The sequence below is a fragment of the Cydia fagiglandana genome, chromosome 15 (genome assembly GCF_963556715.1).
Source record: "Cydia fagiglandana chromosome 15, ilCydFagi1.1, whole genome shotgun sequence".
Lineage (NCBI taxonomy): Eukaryota > Metazoa > Arthropoda > Insecta > Lepidoptera > Tortricidae > Cydia > Cydia fagiglandana.
In genome coordinates, this window is record NC_085946.1 from 1,399,133 (window position 1) to 1,417,829 (window position 18,697).

The window sequence follows — 18,697 nt, forward strand, 5'->3', positions numbered from 1 at the left end:
GACAAAGACATATCTCAAACAGACGTCACAACTAATTTAATTTTATGAACATAATGGCGCGTAGCCTACGTGGCAGTCGTTAACGTTCCGTACCGTATCGTAGCAATTTCTCCCAATCACTCTTCCATACTAGTATTACTAGTGCGACAGTAACAGTTATGCTTTTTCGCTACGGAGCATTAACGATTGCACGTTAGCGTACCCCCCCTGGGTACAATTGAAACTTAAATAACATATGAACATATTATAGTCACGTGACTTGCCGTGCCATTTTTTTTCTTTTCGTTTAGTGTTTGTCAATGTAATATCGTCAATTTGGCAATTATCACCTAGGTTTAGTTACCTAGGTGATACTCGTAATTGCTTATACTTTATAGACACAACGCCTATCGTAACACAAATAACGCAAAAAAATGAACACGTTCGCATCTGTCATCTCGATACATCTTTATAGTGTCCACTGGCTTTTATAAGTAGACTATAAAATATTGTCATCTTAAAATTAAAAAATTAAAACACTTTTACATTTACATTTTAAATTTACATTTACATTTTAGTGTTAGACAAAATATTGTAGATAATTTATTCTAATTATTCATGGCTCAGGTATAAATAGTTATACAGTTTATTTAAACGAAGCAAATTTTCATTAATTGTCTACAAAAATATTCACTTTGACCACGTATAATTATACCGTGCTCGCATATCGCTTAAACATGGTTGTTTCTGCATGGTCTAGTCAAATATATGTCTATAAATATTAAGGAGATCAAGTTACCCTTGTTTATAAGATGTGGTGAGGCTTTTCCTGTATCAGTAAGTTTTTTGACGTTTGGTAGTAAGGTAGGTTTTTTTTTTAAAAATGAATTGTTTTTGTGTAAGTTTAGTTTTGCTTTCAGCAGTAATGTATACTAACGCTGCTGTTGCGTTGTATAAGGCACAAGAGAAGCCGGCACAATTTGGTGAGTAAACTTTTGTTGTTAGTTTTGTAAATATTAACTATGAAGTAAAATGAAATTCTTCCCTAAAAAGGGCGATGTTGGCGCAAACAAAAATCTATGTAGTGTAGTGTAGATTCAAGTGAAGGAAACCTATAATTACTAGTAGTAGTTGCCAAGAAAGTTTGTATAAAATTTGCGCAAGAAGAACAACCTAAGTATTTTATTATATTTATTTCAGCAAACCAGGAGGGATGCTACCTTGAACACTTGAATAAAGTGATACCATATGGCGATTACTACCCTGAGAACTCGTGTTACAAGTACACGTGTGATACGGATAACATCACGCAGACGTTCTCGTAAGTATTGTAGACTTTGTTTTGCTACACATTAAAGGGGCACATGCACCATCCCACTAACCCAAGGTTAAGTGGGTAAACCGTCAACCCAGTATCAAATTGTACTGGTAACCATGGTAATGCGAGGAAGATGATGATGATAATCTTCTGGTCCCGTCATTTTATACTGATGTACAATTTAAACATTTTCATCGCAGATGCGGCTTAGTGGAAGTAGACAAAAGATGTGCACTCGTCAGCAACGAAAAGGCAGCCTATCCTGATTGCTGTCCTATTGAGATATGCGGGACCATTTCACCAGAGTATTTAACTGAAGAAGAAATTGTAACTAAACCGGTGTTAGAAGAATCCAGTGCAAAAGGAACTAAATCACCAGAAGAATTCAGTGGAGAAGGAATTAAATCACGAAAAGAATACAGTACAGAAGGAACCGAATCACTAGAAGAATCCAATGGAGAAGGAGCTAAATCACTAGAAGAATCTAGTGATGAAGGCAGAACTGGACCGCCTGTGATTGAGGAAACCAGTGATAGTGTAGCAACTGAAAGCAGTATAGTGAAATCACTAGATGGTGAAGAAGAGGTTAATGAGATTTTGATTGCTGTTGAGAATTTGAATTTAGGGGGTTAGGTAATTACTGGGTTATAATATATAGGTTAGAAATTATAATTGTAAGAGATTTGTTTGTTCAGTTTTCTTACAAATTGTCAAATAAAAAATGTACCTCGAAAATTCAGTAAATTTGTATCTATGAATTTGAAATTAAATGTTTCTTTACACTAAAATAGTAATTATTTTAGTTGGCCAATGTAGGTAGGTAGGTAGGTATTACGACCGACTTTGTATAATAAATTAGTAATCAGTATTATTTGTTTTACCGCCAGTGTTAGTAGAGCTTTCATCAAACTAATTGAAAAATAAACAAATAAACAAATAAACAAATAAACTTAGATCGCTTTAATTCTCCTTTAATTGTAATTAAAATCAAAAGTAGTCTGTAGGTGAGAATGTTTTACTAATGCTTTATATTTACCTAATTTATATGTTGGTATATGATAATATAATGAAGCTGAAGTTTATTTCTTTAAATCCCTTCAATAAAAAAGGAATGCAAGTCATTGAATCGTTGCTCGTTGCTTTACATATATTTTTCATGCAGTGGGTACTGGGTAAGTATTAATTTTAGATATTTAATTACTTGCGTTATCACAGATGAAAAACATCTAGTGCCCTTGCCTAGAGCACTATTTATATGAAATAATACGCGGAAATAGATGATGAGTATTTAAATGTACAATGAGAGAATTATTTACAACGAATAATTTACAATTTGATTTGCAAAAACGATTTAGGCTTCCGTGTCGCAGAAGGAAAATTTAGTTGTCGGAATGACATTGACGTAGATAAGTAGACGTGCAGCCGGGTTGTGGGCAGCCAGCATTGCGGTGCGCCACAGGACCCCCCTGGGTCCTGCCTGTAAATGAGAAGGAAAGGTTACTTTCCGGCCAGACCTTAAGGGTGTGAAAATGGAGGAGGAAATTTGTATGGGGATTCAATAACTGCTGAACCGATTTAGATAAAATTTGGTATAGAGATAGTTTGAGTCCCGAAGAAGAACATAGCATGTTTTTATTCCAAAAAAATACCTTGAAAATGAAAGGTAAGGTGTAGGATTGTATGGGAAATCAATAAACGCTGAACCGATTTCGATGAAATCTATGTCTACATCTTTGATTTAGTTGAAAATGATACTAAACTTGACTTAGAACCTAAACTCAAAGAATTATTAACCTCAGACGCCGCAGACGCTTAAAACCCCCCACCTGCATCAAAAATCTGGGTGGCTCCACTTCTTAAATCCATCCTTGGGTCCTAAGGACCAATCCTGCCAAAAGAAATCTCTTGTTCATGCAACGCCGTGGTTGACCTTTTTATGCCTTGAGCACACTCAACTATAACACAAATAACGCAAAAAAATGAACACGTTCGCATCTGTCATCTCGAAACATTTTTATACTGTCCAATGGCTTTTATAAGTACCTAGACAATAAAATATTGTCATCTTAGCTACGACCTCATTCCTGATAATACATTTTAGTATTAGACAAAATATTGTAGATAATTATTCTAATTACTTTCATGGCTCAGGTATAAATAGTTATACAGTTTATTTAAACGAAGCTAATTTTCATTAATTGTCTACAAAAATATTCACTTTGACCACGTATGTACCGTGCTCGCATATCGCTTAAACATGGTTGTTCCTGCATGGTCTAGTCAAATATATGTCTATAAATATTAAGGAGATCAAGTTACCCTTGTTTATAAGATGTTGTGAGGCTTTTCCTGTATCAGTAAGTTTTTTGACGTTTGGTAGTAAGGCAGCTTTTTTTTTAAAAAATGAATTGTTTTTGTGTAAGTTTAGTTTTGCTTTCAGCAGTAATGAATACTAACGCTGCTGTTGCGTTGTATAAGGCACAAGAGAAGCCGGCACAATTTGGTGAGTAAACTTTTGTTGTTAGTTTTGTAAATATTAACTATGAAGTAAAATGAAATTCTTCTCAAAAATTGGGCCTCTTTGGCATGGTGCCGAGGATGCTGGCAGCATTTCTCCGCTGCTGCTGTATTGTGATACTAATGCCAGCTCTTCGGTCACTAGTGAAAACCGACCAGTCTTAAATTAATATTAACCTTTTTATAAGCTGGAGAGCATTGGGAAACCACGGGCCAAGGGTCTTAACTCCAGGCGAATGGTCTCAACTATGAAGTACGAGTTTACTAATAGGATTGCGTCGCGCCGTAGAGAGCCGGAAAATTTGTAAAATGTATTCTTGTTCATATATTTTTTCCATTAACTTTTCTCCCAAAATACAAATGGTTCATAAGATGTGTTGATGTTGGCGCAACCAAAAATCTATGTGGTGTAGTGTAGATTCAAGCGAAGGAAACCTATATAATAGGAGTTATCGTAGTTGCCAAGAAAGTTTGTAGAAAATTTGCGCAAGGAGAACCACCTATTTTATTAGGGGTCCCTTTGTTTCCCATAAAGTTTTAAGTCATAATGTATCGTTTGTCATATTATCGCTAGTCATAAAACTGAAACCGTTAACTTTTCAGGATTTTCGTAAGGTTATGCTGTAGATAGGTTAGGTTAGGTTAGGTTTGTTTTATGGCAATCCTGAAAAGTTACGCGTTTCTGAGAAAAACCAATTATGACTAACGAAAATTCGGACAAACAATACATTATGACTTCAAACTATTTGGGAAACAATAGAGACCCATTTTATTATATTTATTCCAGCAAACCAGGAGGGATGCTACCTTGAACACTTGAATAAAGTGATACCATATGGCGATTACTACCCTGAGAACTCGTGTTACAAGTACACGTGTGATGCGGATAACATTACGCAGACGTTCTCGTAAGTATTGTAGACTGTTTTGCTACACATTAAATGGGCACTTGCACGATCCCACTAACCCGAGGTTAAGCGGTTGAACCGTCAACCCAGTATCAGATTGTACTGGTAACCATGGTAAAACGAGGAAGATGATGATGATAATCTACTAGTCTTGTCCCATAATGATGATGATGATAATCTTCTAGTCTCGTTATTTTATACTAATGTACCAATATAAACATTTTTATCGCAGATGCGGCTTAGTGGAAGTAGACAAAAGATGTGCACTCGTCAGCAACGAAAAGGCAGCCTATCCCGATTGCTGTCCTATTGAGATATGCGGAACCATTTCACCAGAGTATTTAACTGAAGAAGAAAATGTAACTAAACCAGTGCTAGAAGAATCCAGTGAAAAGGAAACTAAATCACCGAAAGAATTAAGTGGAGAAGGAAGTAAATCACGAAAAGAATACAATAAAGAAGGAACCGAATCACCAGAAGAATCCAATGGAGAAGGAGCTAAATCACTAGAAGAATCTAGTGATGAAGGCAGAACTGAACCGCCTGTGTTTGAGGAAACCAGTGAGAGTGTAGCAACTGAAAGCAGTGTAGTGAAATCACTAGATGGTGAAGGAGAGGTTAATGAGACAATCAAAAGATTGCTGTTGAGAATTTTAATTTAGGGGGTTAGGTTGTTACCGGATAATAATAAGTTAGAAATTCTAATGTAAATAAGTTTCTTTTTTCGATTTTTGTCAATTGTGACAAATTGTCTTTATGTACCTACTATGAAAAAGCAGTAAGCTAGTAATTATTAATTATTTGAAATTAATGTTTCTTTACACCAGTAACGTGTAAGTAATAAAATTAAAAGAAGTCTTTAGGTAAGAATGATTTACTAGTGTTTTTATAGTTACCTAATTTACGTAATAATATAATGAAGCTGAAGTTTTTCTTTTTAATAATAAAAATAATGCAGGTCAATGAATCGTTGCTTTACACATTTTTTTCATACAGTGGGTAAGTATTAAGTTATATTATAGATAAGTACTTGCGTTATCACAGGTGAAAAACATATGACGTTTAAAATCATTGTTGACCGTTTAAATAGATTTAAAAGCGTGTTATTGATTTTAGTGCTATAAAACATAAAGTCTTGCATACTATTTTTTATTGCCGCATCGACTCACAAGGCAGACAACCTAGGTACTTATTTAATTTCAATAAAATCCCAGTATAAAATGCAAAAGCTGAGTATCTTAGTGGTGTTGACTTCTATTGTGACATGCGTTTTAGCTGCTGCAAGGGTATATCCCTATGAACCGAAACCGCCTAAATATGGTGAGTCTTGTTTATACCTACATTTGTTTTTCCGGCTTTTTTTTACAGACCGCCATCAAATACAGGCCTATTCTGATTTTAATAACAGGTTAAGAATTAGATCTGGATTAGTTTTGGATCAGGGTGCCTAGCCAACAAGCCTACGTTTGTTTCGTTCGTATCGTTTACGTTACGGATGGTAGTGTAGTCATTTTTCCATATTAGTGCGACAAAGACATTGGCGTTTCGTTCGCTACGGAGCGTAAACGCATTCTTGGTGTTTTGCATCTTGGCTACACACTCCCTTTCCAATCCTCTCTGTGCTGAGCAAGATCCCGCCAATCCCGCTGGAATGCATCCATGTCGTCCCGCCATCTCTTTCTCGATCTGCTTCTGCCTTGACTACCCAGGGGATGCCAGCTAGTGGCTATTTTGGCCCATCTGTCATCATGCATCCGGCAGACATGTCCAGCCCAGTCCCACTTTAGCCTGGCGGTCTTCACCTAACATCAACGACTCGGGTTTTGGAGCAAAGCTTGTAATCATTATAATGTACATTTATATTTGCAGCTTGCCGCGTTGGATGCTACTTAAGCGAGTTGGACTTAGTGTTGCCGTACGAAAAACCGTATTATCCAAAGGGTAAATGCGAGGTGTTCAATTGCCAACAAAACAATCAAACGTTTTGGTATTCGTGAGTATCAACATGTATTCATAAGTCAAAAAAAACTTGATCGTAGTGTAATGATCGTAGTGTGTGTGAACTTGATGTGCAGTCACCTGCAATACTATATTACACAACGAAGGCCGCAAAAACATCTGACACCATCTTATTTGTAGAGCCATAAGAACGTGTTACACATTTTTGCGGCCTTCAGATATATCGGAGCGGACAAGGTGTTCATAATATCTGAACACGCACTCTAACTCCCTGACAATAGAGGTATTTAAATAAAAGTAAACAAAATTTACCCTCAAATGGCTCCTTAAGGCAGTTGAGGGTGGATGAAAACATTAAATGATCAACTAATATAATAGGTTAAAGTCGGGTCGTTCAGTGACTGATCCAGGCGGTTTTGTATTTGGCTGGTTAACCAATCAATGTTATAACTACCCGAAAATGTACAAATTGTTTGTTTACCTTTATTTAAATACCTAAAAATACAGACTATAGTTACCTATATACCTTGTGAGTGGGATGGTAAAGCAGGAAAACAAGGAAAACATATTTTAAATATGCGCAATAATATTATTCATAACTCGTGTTTGTGACTTTATTCATTACCTACCTAAACCGCACAGAAGCACGTGTGTGTTGTGATCCAACGTCATGCTACGTCATTGCAAATTAAATAATAAAAGGTACCTATACCAATACGGTTTTAGTCTTTAAATGAAATTAAATACATTTATATAGTCACAAATACGTACCTATCTTAAAAACGGATAAAAAAAGTTGCATTTTGATCCACATGTCAGGAAAATGTATTCTAATGCAAATCTAATAGGATTGACTTTTAAGTGATGATTTAATGATAAGTATTCAGTAACGTTCTTTGTATTTGATTTGTAATGTTTTACAGTTAGTAAATAATTTTGTGTTTTACTCGGGGGCAAAGTTTGCTTAATGCCTCAATACTCCACTTTTCGAACCATTCGCTACGCTTGTGATGGTTAAATTTTGGAATCTTTGCCCCCCCTAATCGGTCTTTATTTTTTCATATCGGATCCGGGCTGTGTAAAACCTCACGGTATCAGCAGCGTAACGTAGACGCTGCTGATGCCGTGAGGTTTTACCTTTAGCATTGTATAGTTCGTTTTTTTAAGCATTAGAAAGAACTTGCAAGAAGGTAAGCGATCTTGACATGTCTTTTAATTGAAAAACGCTTTATAAAAATATAAAACTATTACTTATGAAAGCAGAAGAATATAAATGAGCGTATTAGATTCATAATTGTTATATATTTGCTGTAACTTATTTTTAAAATGTGTTTTTCAATTAAAAGACACATCAAGGTTGTTTACCTAATTTCTAATGCTAAAAAAAACGAAGTATAGTAACATATATTATTTATTTTTATATCGCAGGTGTGGCGTCATAGCAGTGTTGCCTGGTTGTCGCATAGTTGAAGACCGCTCTAAGCATTATCCTGACTGCTGCAGTAAAGCTAAATGCGATACAACAACTACGCTGCCTTCAACTGCGGCAACCTGCGACGATTCTGCAACCACTGAAGCTACAGCAACCACTGAGGCATAAACCTAGAATTCATACTCCATCTAAGCAATGATACCTACTGTAAAACAAAACTAATCGACATTTGATAGAACTTTTTGTAGATGATAAGGTTACCGCCTTAATACTCGTCCTTGTGTTCTAGGTAAACCAGATAAGGTAAAAAAAAGAAGAAATTGAATGTATTCAAGAAGAGTAGTAACCAGCAAATAATAATTATATTCTCCCTATTATAGTATAATAATATATGGTTTTAGGATTCGTATTTTTCTACAGGCAATTTAAATTTCTTATGTTCAGACGGTTCTGCCACTTCTGGATTCTTAGGTCCTAGTTTTCCCAGTGTTTTCGGCACTTTTGGTGTTTTCGGACTTTTCGGAATTTCCGGAGTCTTTGGACTTTTGGGTGTCTTCGGTTTTTGGGGTGCCTTTGGGGTTTCGGGCGACTTCGGCGGTGTAGGACCCTTAGAGGGTGGTTTCTCAGTAACAGTTACGCATGTCGCTTCGGTAGATGTCACTGTGGTTGGTGGTTCTGTAGTCGGTTGCTCCGTAGTCGTAGTCGGGTCGCACACAAGTGTTCCGCAACATTTAGGGTAGTCAAGGGAGTAGTCATACTCTAAATGACAATTGCCTGGATAGGCTAGTACACCACATCTGTAAACAGTACAGTACATTTTAAAGTGTTGACACTGTCCGTGACTTGGATTAAAAATGCCTACTGGAGAGCAAAAAGGATGCAGTTATGTTAAAGTAGAATATTGTATATATAGTCATAAGATGACATGTAAAAGAGCTAGCTTAAGCCTATTTACAGAATAAACGTTTTGATTTTCATTTCAAACGGGACCCTATTACTAAGACTTCGCTGTCCGTCCGTCCGTCCGTCTGTCACCAGGCTGTATCTCACGAACCGTGATAGCTAGACAGTTGAAATTTTCACAGATGATGTATTTCTGTTGCCGCTATAACAACAAATACTAAAAACAGAATAAAATAAAGATTTAAATGGGGCTCCCATACAACAAACGTGATTTTTGACCAAAGTTAAGCAACGTCGGGAGGGGTCAGTACTTGGATGGGTGACCGTTTTTTTTTTGCTTTTTTTTGTTTTTTTTTTTGCTTTATGGTACGGAACCCTTCGTGCGCGAGTCAGACTCGCACTTGCCCGGTTTTTTGATTTTGCACACAGTCGCTGTGGCCGAAATCGGTCAGGTCAGGAGAGTATCATCATCATTACAATTTAGGTATATGGCTCCAAAAGGAACATTAACTTACGATTACTCCTTACGATATTCATTTAAATTGTATTATACGCTAACGTCTACTTAACTGACTTTCTATGCATCCCACTCGTACTAACATATTAGTGCGAATGAGATGTAATATAAAGTAAATTTGTTACGGGTAAAGAAGTTAAAAATGTGACACAGGAAAAATAAAATGAATATACTTACGAAAATAATTGTGTTTGATTATTGGTTTGACATGTGTATTGTAAACAAGATTTTTCCCCTTTTGGATAATATGGTGTTTTATATGGCAACACCAAGTTCAAATCTTTTATGTAACATCCCTCCTGATCCGCTGTAACAAAAAACATTTAGATTTAATTTTTATTTTTTAATTTTTAAATTTTTGATCAATAATATACACGTTTTTTTGCACTGTTAATAACTAGGTAGGTATTAAGAGGGTTTCAACGAGCTCAAACTTAATTATGTTGCTTTGGCCTCCTTGGGTCCCCACATCGCTACCGAAGTTAACTAAGTACGCGTCCTATTCAGTTCAAATTTTAGCATACTAAAATTTGAACTGAATAGGACGCGTACTTATTGAGATCTTTTATTAATAAACTTACAAGCTTTGACTAAAATAAACCATGAATAAGGCCTTCAATGCTACAGAACTACTACAGTTAGCGTGACGAGTGTATATTTTGTATAGGATTTTAAACAGCGCGCCAAGCGCGATTTTGGAATATGTCGATCTGTATTTGAACAACAGGGGAGCAAGAACATTTATAATTTTTTTTAAAAATACACAATTTGGTGAGCCTGAGGAAGGACCCCCGACGGGCCCGAAACATGTCGCCAATAGCGACAAAAAATTCAAGTGAGTGAAACCGTTGTCGTATAAACAATTTAAAACATGTCTCACGAAAGTTTAATATCGACAATTTGGTCCACTCTATGATGAGCAAATAATTTTACTCACCAAACTCGGCTGGTTTAGGCTTGTAAGGATATATCGCCACAGCTGAATATACATATGCCACCGTAGATAACAAAATTAAAAAACACAACCTGATCATTTTATCGCCCATAATTGACAAGATCTCGAACAAAACTGACGCATTTCAAGCTGATACTACGTTATAATGTTAACGTTAAAAAAAATATTATATATGATAAAGCGCAGTACACACGCCGAAAAGCTTAAAAAAACTAGACAAGTGCGAGTCGGACGCGCCCACCCAAGGTTCCGTACTTTTTAGTATTTTGTTGTCATAGCGGCAACAGAAATACATCATCTGTGAAAATTTCAACTGTCTACATCTGTCTATACGGTTCATGAGATTATAGCTTGGTGACAGACAGAAAAACAGACAGTGGATTCTTAGTCTTAGTAATAGGGTCCCGTTTTTACCCTTTGAGTAGGTACGGAACTCTAAAAAGGTTGGGGCTTTAATGTAGAGCTGCATTCCAGAGAGTCACCTTGAAGAAAGAGATAGAGCATAATACCTATGCGTGATATCCAAGGTCATAGGCAATTCCGCACTTGTATATTTATACATATTTACTGCCGTATTCGAACTTCAAGATATTCACAAGAAACGACACGTACTATGTAGATCCATGCTAGATACGTTATAGTTTAGATATCAACGAGTTCTCTTTTGCAGCGCAATGTGGGCAACCAATGTCACTTTTACGTTAGATAGAGTAAGATATCTATTAGATGTGAATTGGATCTCCAAGTCATATCCTATGGAAATCGTTCAAAGTATCTCCAGAATCACGCAAATGTCAAATTTGACAGGTTAGATCTTAAACATATCGTTATCGTATCTTGGTGAAGTCTGATGTCTAATAGATGTCTATTTCAAAATCCAAATCGGGCCCTTAGGTACCTAATTATGTTTAATTCAAATCTTGGAACTTACATTTGAACCACTTGCTGATATCTGATTCAGTTGTGTAGTATTTCCGTAATTCCGATGTCAATGCAATAATATACTAACATAAAGCTGTTTGGATAATGCAGTCGGAAGGTAGCCAAAGGAATTCCTCGATGGAAGAACACAAACACACCGATTTGGATGGATGGATTTGCGGAAAATACACAAAATAACTAACTAGCTAATACACATTAGTTACTAGAACAAAGTTTTTTATTATGTGATAGTCAGAGCCAGCGCTGGTGGCCTAGCGGTAAGAGCGTGCGACTTTCAATCCGGAGATCGCGGGTTCAAACCCCGGTTCGTATCAATGTGTTTTTCGGAACTTATGTACGAAATATCATTTGATATTTGCCAGTCGCTTTTCGGTGAAGGAAAACATCGTGAGGAAACGGGACTAATCCCAATAAGGCCTAGTTTCCCCTCTGGGTTGGAAGGTCAGATGGCAGTCGCTTTCGTAAAAACTAGTGCCTACGTCAAATAATGAGATTAGTTGCCAAGCGGACCCCAGGCTCCCATGAGCCGTGGCAAAATGCCGGGGTAACGCCAGGAAGAAGGAGTCAGATATATCACGCGGCCGCGGTAGGCCTAAGAAGCGCTGACTGGACGTCGTGACAGCGGACATGGAAAAGAACAATCTCACACCTGAGAATGCCGAAGACCGGGCAGAGTGCAGAAGATTGAGCAGGAAAGCAGACCCTGACGCTAGGCCGGGAAAACGCTAGGTTGAAGAAAAAGAAGTCAGTAAACGAGCAGACGAGCCGCCTGCTGGTAAGCGATCACTGTCGTCCAAGGATTTAGGCAACACCAGAGGAGCCACTTAAGCGTTACCTACCCTTAAGAACCCTAAATACCTGCTTCTTGAAGAACCTCATGTTGTAGCACAAAGGAAATACATATAGTATCTTAGGAACACCCTGCACGTTTTGGGAAGACACACTAGCGTGATGCACGCTTATTATTGGTGTGCCATAATTATAGGTATCTAAGAAATGGGTATGAGCTGTGCTCCTTTGGCGAGGTAGCGGTGATAAAATTTGTTGTTGTTTCAATGAACGAAACTCATTTCGCTTGGGCAATTATCGCATTTGCTTCGTAAAATTGCACTGTTCTGTGTGTTCTAAGCCTAAAACGCTACTTTTGTAAAAAGGCTATTTGCCAGCAGTAGCGTGACGTTTTTTAAACAAGCTGTTTAAACATAATTAATTATTGAAGCATAAATGAGATTTCAGAGACATAATGTTAACAATACAATAAGCTATAAATCAAAAGTATAATGGTTTCCCATGCTAATGAGCGTAACAGCCTAATACCTATTAAATTTATTTTATAAATTGTATCTTTGTATTTATTAATTTAAATAGTATTATTATTATATTTTTATATAATAAGTAGGTATCTACTGCTTTTTATAATCACCTTTGACGGAATTATTATATGTATCAAAATATAATTTAAGCAAAAAAAAATATGCACGTAATCGAAGATAGACAAATTGTAGTTAATTATGTGCATAATATTTTCATATTTTATACTGGCAACAAAATGTCCTAGAGCACAAAAGTGCCATTTTAATCCCTCCTAGCAGGGAAGAATCCCTTTTCCGAACAGGTGATGTGAAAACAATATTGACACAAACGCCCGTGGTTTAAAAACGTGAATGAAAACATCAAAGACCGGCAGCGTTAGTGCACGGTGCTAATAAAATTCTGTAACTCGGAGAACAAAGGAAATTCGCGGAAAACAAACGAATTTGGGGAATAACGAGACACAAGATAACCATGATTTAATGAATGCGGGGAACTTTGAACTGGAGGCTGCTGTTAGTTTAGCTTACCCAGCTCTGCAAAACCATTACCAGTAAGTATATACATATAATTGTATACTTCCACAACAGTTACTAACAAATCTTAAGTCACTTATATGGTATAGCAGCTCGAAAAATTTAAAGATAAAGAGATAAAGATGGTTTATTATTGAAGTAGGCACATTACAATGCGTGGAACGTCAAATTAAACTACATCGGCTCCAACCCTACATCTCTGCCTAGAGAAATTTAAGTCCCCTCAATAGGAGGAGGGTATCCCAATATCGGACCGGCAACAAACTCGGCGTGATCTTCCTTTGGCTTTCTGGTAAAAACAGCATTATTTCACCCCCATAAATCTGTAGATTATGTTACCTCGTGGGGGTGAGCGGATGTCAAAGCTCTATACAATCGTCAACTCACTTGTTTTGGTACTACTACGGTTCGGTACGGCTGACAGATGACAGGTGATTAAAAGATGCTTTCCATGGAAAATGAAGCACCGGAAGCTCAGGCTTGGAACCGGTCCGATCTAACGTGAGTCATCCTTAACTGCTGCAGCAGCAGTAATGCGGCACCGGGCCGTGTCCAGGCCGGAGCTTCCGGCGCTTTTTTCCATGGAACAAATTTCCATTTATATGCGAACGGTACCTTTAAACTGCCACAGAGAAAATGCATGTCTCCTTCATCATCATCATCATCTCAGCCATAAGACGTCCACTGCTGAACATAGGCCTCCCCCTTGGACCTCCATTCGTACCGGTTGGAAGCGACCCGCATCCAGTGTCTTCCGGCGGCCTTAACAAGGTCGTCTATCCATCTTGTGGGTGGACGTCCTACGCTCCGCTTGCTAGTCCGTGGTCTCAACTGTCTCCTTGATATAACCTATCTATCTCTATGTACAAAGGTGCATGCATACATTACTTGACTCTGCATTAACAGCGGTGCAAAGATCAACAATTATGTCACAGATACGTCCTGGGCGCGGTGACTAATGTCCGTTATTTCCGGGCCTGGAATTAACTATGCCTCTGTTTTGTCGGCCTGTCTACTTAGGCACGTTGTAAGGCACAAGCGCTGGACCATATTTTACAAATCATCAGTGCTGCAAGGTTAATATGGTCGCCTTTTTATCATCTTACACCAATCACCATGTCTCTCACGTTCTAATAAGTATGAAAGTGCGAAAGTGACGCATGACATGACAGGTGATAAAAAAACTGGTCAAGTGCGAGTCGGACTCGCGCACGAAGGGTTCCGTACCATAATACAAAAAACGGCAAAAAAAAACGGTAACCCATCCAAGTACTGACCCCGCCCGACGTTGCTTAACTTAGGTCAAAAATCACGTTTGCTGTATGGGAGCCCCACTTAAATCTTTATTTTATTCTGTTTTTAGTATTTATTGTTATAGCGGCACCAGAAATACATCATCTGTGAAAATTTCAACTGTCTAGCTATCACGGTTCGTGAGATACAGCCTGGTGACAGACGGACGGACGGACGCACGGACGGACGGACAGCGAAGTCTTAGTATAGTAATAGGGTCCCGTTTTACCCTTTGGGTACGGAACTAAAAATCGACACGTAAACACCAGCTTTTACTTAAAGCAGTTAACTTTTGTTGTGTAAAAATCGTGAAAGTTTAAATCAGAGCGTTGACACTGGCGGCGCAGCAGCATGGTTTCATTTTTATCGCTTGTCACGTTCTAACAAGTATGTAAGTGCGAAAGTAACGGCTGTCACCGCTGGTAAGGGTACAGGTTACCACAGACGCTAGAACTTGATTCTTGTGTCGACAGATTGTCTAACCGCTGCAATTTGAACCCATTGTCTTAATGAAACAGCCCGTTCTACACATTATGCATTTCTCCGGGTCATTTGTGTCTCGTGAATAAACAAACGGCGGGAATGCACTCCTTTACATTTGCATCAAATGGTTTATGCCAGTTGAAATGGCGCGGGGCGGTCTTTCTGAGAAGCTGAAGCTATTTTTTTAAGTACCGTAAAACGTCTATTTTGGCACTGGGTAATTGTGCTGTGGGGTTTTTATACCAACAAACTAAATTTTAGTAAACTAACATAGATAAATATATTATAGCGTGTACGTATACACTAGCCAAGTCAAATCCTGAACTTTCATTACATCCCAAGCGAACTAGAACTTGGCACCCATATAATATCTCTATTCATTTTTCCGGCGAAGTCAAGAACGACGTATATTCTTAATATTGAACTTGGCTATCATTTCACATTTATGTTTTCATATATTTTTATATTCACATGATTAACTACGGAAAATATTATTGCAGGTTGTAGGTACGTGTTCAGTCAAGTGCAAAAATATGGGTGTATAAAAATTCTCAAAAATATGCCCCATAGTTCTTAATTCGCTGATATATTAAGATCTATGGGACATATTTTTGAGTATGATGCATGCACCCATATTTATACACTTGACTGTACACCAGTGGCGGCACGTCAAAAATATCCATAGGCAAGCCGGAGCTAATTAGGCTTACATATTTCCTTTACAACTCTGCTCAAACCTCCAAAAACAGGCAAGCCGGCGTGAATCGGCTTTTATGGACGCGCCGCCACTGCTGTGTACACGCTCATTAATTATAAAGTGATGTTATCAACAAAATATCAGCAAGAATATCACTTCAAAATGAAAAATACATACAAATTCCCTTTCCACTTTTCGCTCCTCACTTACACAGGATTTTCCACCATATTTCTTTGAAATAGGGTTCTATTTAGCCTATTTAGAGAACGGGGTACTTTTTCACACCTGTTCCCTGAATTTGACTGATCGCCCGTCCCTTTGATATGAATTTTTATTTCGATTATCAAATGTGTCTGGCTATTGCGTGGTTTTAGGTTATGAGGGGGCATTAGGCAATATTGCGTCACGATTTTATAGGGGACTTCTGATATTCTTTTTTTTTTGTTACTAAGTTTTTAGTGATGACATAGCGGTGATATAGCATAGTATTTGATTTAGTCGTAGACATTCTTATCTTTATTTTACATCAAAAACATTATTTTAATATCCAATCTCTTAAAGCACTTCAGAAAGCTAATATCGTTTATAATTAAAGGGGAACTCATCAATTATGAACCTCTTAGTTAAACATTTCAATAATAACAATATCATGCAGAAAATAAATTAAGCGTTGTAGGTTACGTTGAAAAAATATTTTATACCCCGATTATAGGGACCGTGCGCCTTGGAAGGATTGCCATCTTGTGGCTTGAATCGGAAACATATGTGCAGATGTACATTGCCAAAGCAAGTGCCACCATCTACCGTTCTCGTTGGTACCTTTCCTTGCATATAGTAGGTTCCGCCATCTTGTGGGCTATATCGGAAGCATCGATACATTTACGTCTCTCGCCAAAATTCTGACGGCTCCTATGCTGCCCCCTATAGTTCACGCATGCCCACTATACAGAGGTTTACTCAAACAATTGAAAAACTCACTGATTGATGTAGTTTTGTTACTTAAATCTGTTACATTTCTAAATTAATTAATGTGCTAAACTTCCAAAACGGCCACAAACTTTTAAGAGTCCGCAGCAAGCTCTCCATGCAAATGTAGTTACACTCTCATTTTAAAACGACTAGCTAGATTGTTTTGGAACTTTGTAGGTACTTACAATAGAATAAGCTATATCTATACCTGTAATTAGTCTATGTAGCTTCAGATACCATAGTAAAAAAAATATAACGAATTCAAATTTTTCGTACAAAATTTGTTTTTGCTCTATTTCGTTTGTTTTATAAACTGGAGCTATCATAGATATTGTAATGATTCATTACTAATGAACAAGAAAATTTATGTGCTCGTGGACCGTCCGTTTTAGGCCCCCCCCCCCCCCACATCTGGCGTCTTTCGAGCGTCGGCGTCTGTCGGCGTCAGTCCAGCGCTATGGAAAATGACGTCGCTGCGTAGTTGCGCCGACCCTGCGTCGACGTTGCGTCGACGTCGGCCATAGAATTGTAGACGCCGACGCTCGAAAGACGCCAGATGTGGGGGGGCCCTAGCGCTAAGGTTAAAAATAAAACCGGCACTTAATAAAATTATAGGTTTCTTTGTTTCTGTCAAACCAACCGACAAATGCATTTTCCTTGAAATCAGGTCAAAAATTTCACAACGAATCCGAAAGACATTATTGTGTAACAAAACTCTTTGCAAAATATAATTGTTTGAGGAGAAGATATTACGAAACTTGAAAATGTGCTACATGTGCGGTGTGCTGTGTGCAGTGGAGTGCACTGAAAACTGGGTATACATTATTTACAAGTTACCTTCGATATTTTGATAGTTTCAAGAAAGTTGTAATTGAATTCCGCAAAGTTACAGTTGATTTAATACATCTATAATGCAATTATTTACTTAGTTTGAACAGAAGTAGGTAAATTATTTGATTTTATATTTAATGAAATATCACTTATCAATACTTTGTTATAATCATGATTGCAATTACATTAAATAGGTACAGTCGGATTAACGTAAGAGTTGATTGTGACAGTTGTGTCATTCAACAATTAAATGTGAAAGTCGACTAAAAAATAAAACGACCAACTATAAGGAGGTTATAGATTTTAGGAGATTTTGAGATATATATTTTATAGAAGCCATTTTTTTTAAACTGAAACTAAACTGGGGTGCAGTCTGTCCTAGCTTCCCCAACTGGAATTCAACCTACTTTGAGAGGATTAAGAATACATATTAACTCACATTATAAACGGGTCTAACGCGAATTATATTCAATTACCTTGATTTACCGACGTTTCGACACAGGTTTCACTGGTCGTGGTCGCGGCTGACTGATGTCCCAGCAAAATGTCAAAACAGAGATTTGTGCATCTACCCGACGAAAAGTGTATGGAAAAGTAAGCATTAAGAATGACTCACGCTATAACGGCCCGGGTCCGTGCCGAGGCGTACGATCCTTCGTCTTCTATGACGACGGGTGTTAGCGACGCTACGACAAGGCGCGGATTAGTCTAAGCTAGATTTAAAATAAATTCGATTAAGGCTGTATTCGAAATAAAGATTTAAAGATAGGTAGGGAAACCGCGATTAGATTGTTAATAGGTATAAGGACTTGTAATATTCGTTAGTTAAGTCGTAAGCTCGTATTAAGTTTTAGGTCACCTAGTACGATAGGTAAAAATGACTAAACTTATTTCGGAATCCTAAGTAATCCCTATAAACTAGGCAAATTAATGTAGACGCTGCCATTGGTCAACCAAAGTGGGCGGGTCAAGACAAGGAAGTCGCGAAATGAAAGGGACAGCACGACACGTTCCCATTGGTCGATCAAATCCGGGCTCAGCGCGACAGTATAGCGCAATTTTCACTATGAAACTAGCATGTTTCCTTTAATAGGTCATTATCCGTTAGAGTTACATCATGACAATGTTTGTAAATATTGTAGATCAT

The 18,697-nt window shown here is 37.6% G+C and overlaps 3 protein-coding genes across 3 annotated transcripts; 2 read left to right on the plus strand and 1 right to left on the minus strand.

Moving 5' to 3' along the window:
- Positions 1-844: 844 nt before the first annotated feature.
- Positions 845-1,945, plus strand: LOC134671063 (uncharacterized). The gene is made up of 3 exons (XM_063528847.1): positions 845-962; positions 1,180-1,300; positions 1,498-1,945. Exons 1-3 carry the CDS (start codon positions 863-865, stop codon positions 1,928-1,930), a joined length of 654 nt encoding a protein of 217 aa, XP_063384917.1. The 5' UTR covers positions 845-862; the 3' UTR covers positions 1,931-1,945.
- A 1,736-nt stretch (positions 1,946-3,681) lies between these two features.
- Positions 3,682-5,399, plus strand: LOC134671182 (uncharacterized). Its single transcript, XM_063528966.1, has 3 exons — positions 3,682-3,800; positions 4,602-4,722; positions 4,955-5,399. Exons 1-3 carry the CDS (start codon positions 3,701-3,703, stop codon positions 5,382-5,384), a joined length of 651 nt encoding a protein of 216 aa, XP_063385036.1. The 5' UTR covers positions 3,682-3,700; the 3' UTR covers positions 5,385-5,399.
- A 2,883-nt stretch (positions 5,400-8,282) lies between these two features.
- On the minus strand, positions 8,283-10,584 carry LOC134671183 (fibronectin-binding protein A). The gene is made up of 3 exons (XM_063528967.1): positions 10,471-10,584; positions 9,711-9,840; positions 8,283-8,910 (listed from the first exon to the last, which is right to left on the minus strand). Exons 1-3 carry the CDS (start codon positions 10,577-10,579, stop codon positions 8,511-8,513), a joined length of 639 nt encoding a protein of 212 aa, XP_063385037.1. The 5' UTR covers positions 10,580-10,584; the 3' UTR covers positions 8,283-8,510.
- Positions 10,585-18,697: the final 8,113 nt, after the last annotated feature.